Below are 11228 nucleotides of genomic sequence, written 5' to 3'. Positions count from 1 at the left end.
GCATAATCACAAATATTAACACAAGGAAGTTCGGATCATTTTACTGACTCGGATCTTTGAATCTCGTTCAGCAAAATGAACGACTCTTTTTTGCATCATTTCGTTCATTTCAGCAGAATAAAGTTAAAATGTTACATGTTAAATTCCCCAACACCTCTAGTACTTACGCAAACGTTGATCACATTTGGAATAAAAAATAAACTATAGGCTAATGCAACTTATGAGAAACAGAAATGATTGATTAATTGCTTAGCATTAGCAGTCTGTTAGTTCACTTCCCGATCCGAGTCGTTCTTCTTTTGTCACGTCACATTTGATCAGTTCACGTCTCAAGTCTTCAGGCTCGAGGTATTCGTTCATCACGTGACTGCCCCATATTCTGAATGCAGTGGGGCTGTGAAGTGATGAACGAACGACTCGAACCAAAGACTCCAGAGGTGAACTAATCATTTCTGTTTCCGGTACAGAACCTATGGGGATGTGGCTGCGCATGCGCGTTCAAAAATTAACGGCTCACTCTCTGAGACAACTCGCTGTTCCCGAATCATATTAAAGATTCGTTCAAAATGAACGATTCCTTCACGAACGAGACATCACTACGCAGTGCGCCAGCACTTAATTAAGTTCTCTCTCACAGTTTTTGCTCTTGTAACACCACGCACCTCCCGCTCTTTATTCTCGCATTCACATTAAAAAATAAAATAGATAAATAAACACTGAATGTGGTACACACACATATTTACATATTGTGATATTTAGCAATATCTCAATATATCTGAATATATGGCATTTCATAGGTATATACATGCACTACATATACATGTTTACATGGTAGTTTATTAATCAGAGTATTGTCTTAATCGGGTTAATAGTGGAGTATTGTTGTCCATGTAAACGCACTGATTGACTCCCTTCCATACAGACAGCAATACACCATGACATCAACACACGATGACATCACGACCCATGACATCAAATTCTAAATTACAAATTTGTTTTGATTCAAACCGGTCAGTGATCATTGTTGTCCACAAAACCTGAGAAGACGCACACAGCCCAACCAGGAGACCAAATTGTTGTGGAAATCATCAAAGAAACACTCACAGACCTCTGACGTCCTCTGAAGGTAAAAAAAAAGGTTTATTACAGAAAGATGGTTAAAACAGGATAGAATGAAGCAGGATAGATTAATGAGAGCGCTCTGAAGCGCTTGTGCTGAACCACTACTGTAGATATGAAACGCAGAGCACGACACACTTTTGTGTACCGATCTAAGTGACATGACATGGCCTTCTTAGGCCTTATCCTCTGATGAGAATGAAACAGAACAAGAACAACACTATTACAAAGTAAAAATGAATCATTTCCCTCACAGGTGTACCCCTCCTGGTGCCCGATGCTCCAGCTTTCCCGACACCCAGTAGTAAAGCGGTATAGAAAATGGATATACATTTTATATTTCTCAATCAATCATTACAGTCTGTTAAGAACTCGGGAATTTCTATAATATCCACTGAAAAGTTAAAAGCGTACGGCACAGCATTGTTTTGTCATAGGTTGATATCATCACACCTGAGTGATGAGCCCACATACATAAAAAGAAAAAGAAAAACAGACAGCAATTCCATCAAAATTTTCCGGATTATGGGTTTACCATATTGTAGTGTTACAACCTGGAACCTGGAACTGACTTTTATATTAAAGTGGGGGATCAGTACACACTAAAATAATACGTAATACAATAAAATCACAATTTGTTAAAAATATTTACAAAACAAAACATTACTTAAACAACAAAAACATTACAGTTGTTATTTCATAAGTATTCATCCCCGTTGCTGTGAAAGCCCTAAGTTCGTTGGAGAGACACAAGGCCACAGCTTCACATTTTTGGTTTGCTAATGAAGAGTTATATATTAGCACATTTTGTCATAATTTTTGGCCTAAAGTTTTTTTTTCCTGCTTGAGGAATAACAGAGACCCCGCGGGCGGTACGTTTGCCGCTGCTGACCTAAACGTTCACCGTTTCTCCTACAAAATATGCAGAATAGCGTCGTCACTATTTTCCGATACACGTTAATACACCAAGACTTTACTTTGGGATCGAACGACGTCACAGGCACGGGTTACTCTGACTGGATAAATCCACGCGAGCTCATTGGATATTCATGGATTTGTCCGGCGCCTCCACCTGCCCAGTCTCCTGAATTTAAACGCTCGAGGCCGGTGCGTGTGCGTAACGGTTCCTGACCAGTTTTAACGGCTCTGAGAAGCGATAAGGGATCAGAGAACTATCAAAAGGAACCACATAGCAGGTGTATGATCTCACATATGGGAAATATTTCACACGTGATCATGTGGCTCTTAGAAATTACTTTGGGTCTGTTTTTGTTTGATTATTTAGGCTACGTCCAGGTTGCTTGACAGCTCTAACGGTCAATTTTGACAACATTAATGCTATAGCTTGTTATTGTTAGTGATTTTCAGCTGTTACTGAAGATGAATGTGTTATGTGTTAGCTAGCCACCTACTATCTAGTTAGTGCTAGAGAGTAATTGCTACATTCAGTCTCCTTTTTTTCTCCCTTCTGGCTACAGATCTTTTTAGCTGATATGGAAAACACTGATGCAACTTTTGGCACCTTCATCAACCCCAACTACTTCCCTGGAAAGTTGTGGCGTTTGGTGAACGATCCCCAGATTTGCTCAGTCTGGTGGGACGACAGCGGGGAAGGGATACTTGTTCATCAGGAAACATTCGAAGCCGAAGTGCTATTGTCCCAACCCACACATTTGTCTGAGTACTTCAGGACAACTGACTTCATAAGTTTCGTTCGCCAGCTGAACCTGTACGGCTTCAAAAAACAACGCACGAACATCTCGGACAAGCAGTCGTACAACTCTTCGATTAAAGCCCAACTGCACCATTTTCAAAACCCGTACTTCAAACGGGATAAGCCCGAGCTCCTGCTCGATATAAAGCGACGCACGCCTCTCAATAAGGCCAAGCTCGCCAGCTTAAAGGTGACGGGCAGGACGCCCAGACGTTTCTATCACGTGATGCAGAATTCAGCACAGGAAACCTCTGGCTTAATGAGAACAGGTTGGTAGTGTTTCAACAAGCAGATGAAAAGAATAGACAGAATATATTCATTCATTCACTTCAGTAACAACTTTAGCCTGGTCAGGGTCATGACGGATCCAGGGCCTATCCAGAGAAAACTGGGCACCCTGAATGGGACGCCAGTTCATCGCAAAGCACCGTGCGCACACACACATTAACACACTCGTTCACACATAGTGCCAATTTACCATGAACACTCCACTTATAACCTGGAACCTGGAAGAAACCCACCTCAACCCTAGTCTACAGGTTTCTCCGCCACTGTGCGCATTCTTTAAATCTGGAAACATTTTAGCCCATGTCCTTCCAAAGACTGGATAGAGGAATCCATTAGCCTCAAAATAAAAAAAAAAGATTATGCATATATAGGAATGTGTAGAAAAAAAGAGAAAATAGACAAATATGATGAGAAAGCGTACGTCGTTTTGCTAGTACAGTGCCAGCTAGATAACTTTGCGGCCTCGGTCATCATCTGTAGTTTTAGTTTATCAACACTTGACTTGTCTCTATCTGTTCAGGTTCAGTCTTGCTTGAACATCAGGGAACCCCTTACCACCATCCCTGTAATGTCCCTCAGCAGGAGCAGAGGAGCAACACACCTCATCACTCACAGTAGGGGTTTTACACACCAGGTGATGATTTAATACATTTTGACCCCTTTATAATAGCTGTGAGCTCAGCCTGAATTAGTATAAGCATTCGATCTGCACGCTACTTTAGTAAATACAGTAGTATAGTGCAATAGTGCATTATTCTGACGTGTAGTTTAATTGTATGCAATTTAGGATGAAGCCCAGTCCATTGTTTCACAATTTCAGTGTTGGTGTTTCTATCTATCTATCTATCTATCTATCTATCTATCTATCTATCTATCTATCTATCTATCTGTCTGTTTATCTGTCTGTCTATCTATCTATCTATCATCTGTCTATCTATCTGTCTATCTATCTGTCTGTCGTTCTGTCTGTCTGTCTGTCTATCTGTTTATCTGTCTGTCTGTCTATCTATCTATCATCTGTCTATCTATCTATCTATCTATCTGTCTGTCTGTCTGTCTGTCTGTCTATCTATCTATCTATCTATCTGTCTATCTATATTTTGTCCATTTTTAACAGATAAAAATGAAGATAATGATATCGATGTGATTCTATGTTTTGATGTTAAACCTTCAGCGCATAATTCAGAGATTCAGAGTCTTCTAGTGAGTCATTCTAACAACTGTTATATGTTTAATGCCTGAACAACGTAGTTCTAAAGTTAGAAAAGAAAATAAATGCTGTAAACAAAAATAAATAAAAGCCCACAACATGCGCATGCCGGATTTCACTATCTATTAACAGCTAATAATATCTATCTAGCAGCTAATATTTTACTTGGATGTGTCCCCTTTCACCAGCTCAAACTTCTCAGCATAAAATTAAAAGGGCTGTGGGAGTGTACAGGAGCGGGGTATCAACATCATTACAGTCCAGTGTCACAACATGATTGTCCTTCATGTCATTAGTCTGTACCTATAAGCAGGAAGTCCCACAATGCCTTGCAAAGAATGAACAAAAAACTGTGTGCAGAGGGGCTGCAGGAGCTGTGATATGGTTCCTGAATAATCTATCTTAGTGATGTGTTGTTTATGTCTTACCAAGAAATGAATGCTTTATTAACCTTCAATGTTTCCCACCCCCAGTGTATCAGCGCTGTAGCCCAGACGTCTTGGATTCAACAGTGCCATGCTCTCAACAACCAGCTGCTTCCTGCTCTCCTAGTGGCTATCACCCTGTAAGAACCGAGAAACCTTCTTAAGTTTATGTACTGTTCTGATCACTAAAAACGGCTAGTGTCGTTATTTTAGCCAGTGTAGGCATGTTAAGGTTTGATGGTACATGTTGCAGTATGAAGGGAATGCTGGGAGAACAGTCAAACAGTTAAAAGTAAAACCTCGGTGTGTAAATAATATTAATATGAATTCTCCCACTCATTGCTCAGGACTACTCAGTCGGATACGCTGACCCGATCGATCAGGATCCATACTGGAGAGCAGGTGATGTTCCAGAGTCCAGGACGAGTGACCTGGGCATAGAGAAAGAGGAACTGGACGCTATATTAGAGCTGGCGTTGGACATGCAGGTCAGATTAGATGATTTCCCATCAAGAACAGCCCCGAGTGTGTATCTGTGCTTACAGTGTAGTCAGCTGCCGTAGTACCATAAGGTCCAATAATCGGAATCCAGAACCAAGAACTGTTCACACGGTTCAAGAACATACAGTGCCCTCCACTAATATTGGCACCCTTGGTAAATATGAGTAAAGGATGCTGCGAAAATGTGTCTTTATTGTTGAGCCTTTTGACCTTTTGTTCAGCCTTCCTTGCTTATATTTACCAAGGGTGCCAATATTAGTGGAGGGCACTGTATGTGGTGTAAATTCCGTAGGTACGGAAAAACACTGACACCATAGTGTAACCATAAAATGTGTGCGGTATAAATCAGTGTGTAGCCACCATTGTTAATCCGTATTATTCATTATATTCATTCCTTATTTCTGTTCTTGCTCCTGTTGTAAAATAATCAGCACATGACTGAACAAAACTTTTTCTTTTGTCACGAATTTGCAGTCAGAAGCTTATAGACTTGTTTGTGAGGTAATGGATTTGAGTTTATGGGTGCGTCTCAATCAGCTCCACAGGTCCGTAGTCAGGACACTGATCAGGGAGTGGACCATTTGAAGGACTGTCTCAATTGCGAAATCCTACCAGTGTGCACTGGCACGTTCGCTCCCTGAAAAATCCCACAATGCACCACGAAAACCAAGGAGCTTAGATGTTCACTATTTTCCCTTACTGAAAATGAGGCCATGATTTCAGAAGCCTCTCAGATCGAACAATGTGGCGGACGAACGCTGTTGTTGTAGATCTCAAATGGTTACTTACGTTAGCGATTTTTAACTTTATTTGACGTTCTATATATTGTTTATTTGAGTCTAACGACTTTAATGATTTTTTAAAACTCTACTAACTAGTCTACGATCCTACTTGAAGTACCATGACAGACAGATGAATATGACATATAATGTTAGAAAGACGTCCGTCCTGCATGTTGAGGTTACGTGCCAGTGGTGATGTTTTACAGCGCGAGTACGTAGTCATGTTACCGGAAACTGAGTCACCAGTGTCCTAATGTGTAGTGAGTCAGGGTCTTTACCAGTGCCCGAGCTCATGTACACCATATACTGATCCACCACCTAGGGATCGAGGGAGCTGATCGAGACGCACCCTACCGTATGTTTGTGTAATGTGAAGCGTTAATGTTGTTTTCTATATATTTGATTTATTCAGGATGAAGTTGATGTCCGGACGTTGCTGCAGCTATCACTCACCTGTTAAGACAGCTTGAGTGGGTGATACGAACCCGTAGTGGTGCTACGAAAAATAATCTGCCAAACAAAATGAATCAAAGAGACAGAGACTGAATGCAGTCGATACAAAAAAAAATCATTTGTAAAATAGACATTTGATTGAATGACAGTTTATAGTTTTTATGTGTATTTTAGGAAAATATAAGATGTAAATTATGTCCAAGTCACTTGAGAGCATTACTGTAAATTAATGTAATCCTACAGCTCTCTAGATTATTTGTTGTAATAATAATAAGAAGGAGAATTGTGTTTCACATTTTTTAGACCTGAATGTTATAAATGTTAGGAAGATTTTTTTTTTTTTTTTTAATATCTTATCTTTTTTATTTATTCGTTTCAGGCATACTGTTTTAGTCTTTTTTCCTCATTTACAAGCCGTTTATTTAGAAATGTGATATTTAGATATTTAAACAAAATCAAATTTCATATATCATGCAGTTTTAAGTCAAAAAATAAAGATATGGGATCGATGCATGAAAGGGTTCATTATTATACTCTGGCACGAATACGACACCTTTGTGTTGCTATATGAGTAAGAAACATAAACACCCATGTGGCCGGTGTTAGCCGCTGGAACAATATCTACGACTCTGTGTAGACCAGCACACTGACAGGTACACACACCACAGGAAAACTGCAAATATTTGCCTGTGCTAAGAGCGGCCTGTTCTCCTGAAGCTCTTATTTAATGAAGTATAACCTTGTTGAAGGGCAAACAGTTGGAGCTGTTTTAGTGATGTTTTAGTGTTGTAGCTCTATAGCTCTCTAGATTATTTGTTGTAATAATAAGATGATTTTGTGTTTCACATTTTTTTAGACCTGAATGTTATAAATGTTAGGAAGATTTCTTGTTTATTTTTTAATATCTTATCTTTTTTATCTATTCATTTCAGGCATACTGTTTTAGTCTTTTTTATGCTGCCTGACATGTAGAGAAGTAACTGTTACCAATAAAGTGAATTATTTCTTTTAACAGCATGTCCTGAAGTGCTTTATTCCTCTTATACTACAGCAGTTTTTATTTATTAAGGAACAACACATACCTGTTTATCTGTTTATAGCTGTGTTGTAGAAAGTCTGAGAAACAAAGTAGTTTCTTATCACTTGTGTTGTAAGACCTATAAACAGTCGATCCCCCACCAGCCTCTCATTTTTATTTTCTCTTGAAGTTCATACAACAACAACAACAACAACAACAACAAAATGCAGCTTGTCATGGAACATTTCAGTTGCCACACTACATTGTGCCTACATATTAGCCATCAGATAAGCACAAGTAAAAACTGTTTGACATGAACTACACATCAAAACTTTAGACACACTCATTCCGCATTTAGTCATCAAAACTCTGGACTAACACAAATGGGAACTATGGAAATTATATTACTCCTGAGGTGAACTAATCATTTCTGGTTCCGGTACAGAACCTATGGAGATGCTGCGCATGCACGGTCAAAAATGAACGAATCACTCGTGGTTCCCGAGTCATATTAAAGTTTTATTCAAAATGAACGAATCACTCAGAGACAACTTGTTGTTCCCGAGTCATATTAAAGATTCTTGAAAATGAACGAATCAATCCGAGACAACTCGTTGGTCCCGAATCATATTAAAGATTAGTTGAAAACGAACAAATCACTCTGAGACAACTCGGTGTTCCCGAGTCATATTAAAGATTCGTTGAAATTGAACGAATCACACTTTGAGACAACTCGTTGTTCCCGAGTCATATTAAAGATTCGTTGAAAATGAACGAATCACTCAAAGACAACTCGTTGTTCCCGAGTCATATTAAAGATTTGTTGAAAATGAACGAATCACACTTTGAGACAGCTCGTTGTTCCCGAATCATATTAAAGATTCGTTGAAAATGAACGAATCACTCTCTGAGACAACTCGTTGTTCCCGAGTCATATTAAAGATTCGTTGAAAATGAACGAATCACACTTTGAGACAACTCGTTGTTCCCGAATCATATAAAAGATTAATTGAAAAGGAACGAATCACTCTCTGAGACACCTCGTTGTTCCCGAGTCATATTAAAGATTCGTTGAAAATGAACAAATCACTCTCTGAGACAACTCGTTGTTCCCGGGTCATATTAAAGATTCGTTGAAAATGAACGAATCACACTTTGAGACAACTCGTTGTTCCCGAATCATATAAAAGATTAATTGAAAATGAACGAATTACTCTCTGAGACAACTCGTTGTTCCTGAGTCATATTAAAGATTCGTTGAAATTGAACGAATCACACTTTGAGACAACTCGTTGTTCCCGAGTCATATTAAAGATTCGTTGAAAATGAACGAATCACTCAAAGACAACTCGTTGATCCCGAGTCATATTAAAGATTTGTTGAAAATGAACGAATCACTCAAAGACAACTAGTTGTTCACGAATCATATAAAAGATTCGTTGAATATGAACGAATCACTCAAAGACAACTCGTTGTTCACGAATCATATAAAAGATTTGTTGAAAATGAACAAATCACTCTCTGAGACAACTCGTTGTTCCCGGGTCATATTAAAGATTCGTTGAAAATGAACGAATCACACTTTGAGACAACTCGTTGGTCCCGAATCATATGAAAGATTAATTGAAAAGGAACGAATTACTCTCTGAGACAACTCGTTGTTCCCGAGTCATATTAAAGATTCGTTGAAAATGAACGAATCACTCAAAGACAACTCGTTGTTCCCGAATCATATTAAAGATTTGTTGAAAATGAACGAATCACTCTCTGAGACAACTCGTTGTTCCTGAATCATATAAAAGATTTGTTGAAAATGGACGAATCACTCAAAGACAACTCGTTGTTCCTGAATCATATAAAGATTCGTTGAAAATGAACGAATCACACTTTGAGACAGCTCCTTGTTCCCGAATCATATTAAAGATTCGTTGAAAATGAACGAATCACTCTCTGAGACAACTCGTTGTTCCCGAATCATATAAAAGATTTGTTGAAAATGAACGAATCACACTTTGAGACACCTCGTTGTTCCCGAATCATATTAAAGATTCCTTGAAAATGAACGAATGACACTTTGAGACAGCTCGTTGTTCCCGAATCATATTAAAGATTCCTTGAAAATGAACGAATCACTCTCTGAGACAACTCGTTTTTCCTGAATCATATAAAAGATTCGTTGAAAATGAACGAATCACACTTTGAGACAGCTCGTTGTTCCCGAATCATATTAAAGATTCCTTGAAAATGAACGAATCACACTTTGAGACAGCTCGTTGTTCACGAATCATATTAAAGATTCCTTGAAAATGAACGAATCACTCTCTGAGACAACTCGTTCTTCCCGAATCATATAAAAGATTTGTTGAAAATGAACAAATCACTCTCTGAGACAACTCGTTGTTCACGGGTCATATTAAAGATTCGTTGAAAATGAACGAATCACACTTTGAGACAACTCGTTGTTCCCGAATCATATAAAAGATTAATTGAAAAGGAACGAATCACTCTCTGAGACAACTCGTTGTTCCCGAGTCATATTAAAGATTTGTTGAAAATGAACGAATCACTCAAAGACAACTCGTTGTTCCCGAGTCATATTAAAGATTCGTTGAAAATGAACAAATCACTCTCTGAGACAACTCGTTGTTCCCGAATCATATAAAAGATTTGTTGAAAATGGACGAATCACTCAAAGACAACTCGTTGTTCCCGAATCATATTAAAGATTCGTTGAAAATGAACGAATCACACTCTGAGACACCTCGTTGTTCCCGAATCATATTAAAGATTCCTTGAAAATGAACGAATCACACTTTGAGACAGCTCGTTGTTCCCGAATCATATTAAAGATTCCTTGAAAATGAACGAATCACTCTCTGAGACAACTTGTTGTTCCCGAATCATATAAAAGATTCGTTGAAAATGAACGAATCACACTTTGAGACAACTCGTTGTTCCCGAATCATATTAAAGATTCCTTGAAAATGAACGAATGACACTTTGAGACAGCTCGTTGTTCCCGAATCATATTAAAGATTCCTTGAAAATGAACGAATCACTCTCTGAGACAACTCGTTGTTCCCGATTCATATTAAAGATTTGTTGAAAATGAACGAATCACTCACTGAGACAACTTGCTGTTCCCGAGTCACATTAAAGATTTGTTGAAAATCATTTACCTTACATTACATTTATTCACTTAGCAGACGCTTTTCTCCAAAGCGACTTACAAATGAGAAAGATACAAGCAGAGCGATATCAAGCAGAGAACAATACAATAAGTGCTACCATACGAGATCTATTAATTGAATTCCAGAAGAAGCAAAGTGCAGAGAAGAGGTATAAGTGCATTATTTATTTATTTATTTATTTATTTATTTATTTTATGAGTTTGTTAGGTGTTCATTGAAGAGGTGGGTCTTTAGTTGTTTTTTGAAGATGGTGAGAGATTCTGCAGTCCGGATTGATATTGGGAGTGCATTCCACCACTGAGGAACAGTTAGAGTGAAGGCTTTGGAAAGGGACCTAGCGCCACGCTGAGTTGGAACTGCTAAACGTCGGTCGCTAATCGAGCGCAGATTGCGAGAGGGAACGTAGGCCTTCAGGAGAGAGTTGAGGTAGGAGGGTGCTGTTCCTGACAAGGTCTTGTAGGTGAGCATCAAGGCCTTGAACCTGATGCGGGCAGCTACAGCAAGCCAGTGGAGGGAGATGAAGAGGG

General features: G+C 38.8%; 1 protein-coding gene and 1 long non-coding RNA gene across 2 annotated transcripts; both read left to right on the top strand.

Annotated features, from left to right (window-relative positions):
• The first annotated feature begins 601 nt into the window (after positions 1 to 601).
• Positions 602 to 4190, top strand: LOC128634186 (heat shock factor protein 5-like). The gene is made up of 3 exons (XM_053684446.1): positions 602 to 1126; positions 2598 to 3102; positions 3642 to 4190. The coding sequence occupies exons 2-3, from the start codon at positions 2613 to 2615 to the stop codon at positions 3737 to 3739; spliced, it is 588 nt and encodes a 195-aa protein (XP_053540421.1). The 5' UTR covers positions 602 to 1126; positions 2598 to 2612; the 3' UTR covers positions 3740 to 4190.
• A 416-nt stretch (positions 4191 to 4606) lies between these two features.
• On the top strand, positions 4607 to 7663 carry LOC128634200 (uncharacterized). Its single transcript, XR_008397488.1, has 3 exons — positions 4607 to 4896; positions 5104 to 5244; positions 6452 to 7663. It is a non-coding gene; the product is annotated as an uncharacterized LOC128634200 (long non-coding RNA).
• The last annotated feature ends 3565 nt before the right edge of the window (positions 7664 to 11228 follow it).

This window comes from Ictalurus punctatus, chromosome 12 (assembly GCF_001660625.3).
Source record: "Ictalurus punctatus breed USDA103 chromosome 12, Coco_2.0, whole genome shotgun sequence".
NCBI classification, from domain to species: Eukaryota; Metazoa; Chordata; class Actinopteri; order Siluriformes; family Ictaluridae; genus Ictalurus; species Ictalurus punctatus.
Note: the sequence above shows the minus strand (reverse complement) of the source record. Positions and strands in the feature narration are given on the sequence as shown.

Excerpts from the sequence above, each read along its gene's own strand:
- LOC128634186 (XM_053684446.1), top strand. The coding sequence starts at position 2,613 with ATGGAAAACACTGATGCAACTTTTGGCACCTTCATCAACCCCAACTAC. Across the intron at positions 3,103-3,641 it reads CTCTGGCTTAATGAGAACAG|GTTCAGTCTTGCTTGAACAT; the intron begins GTTGGTAGTGTT and ends CTATCTGTTCAG.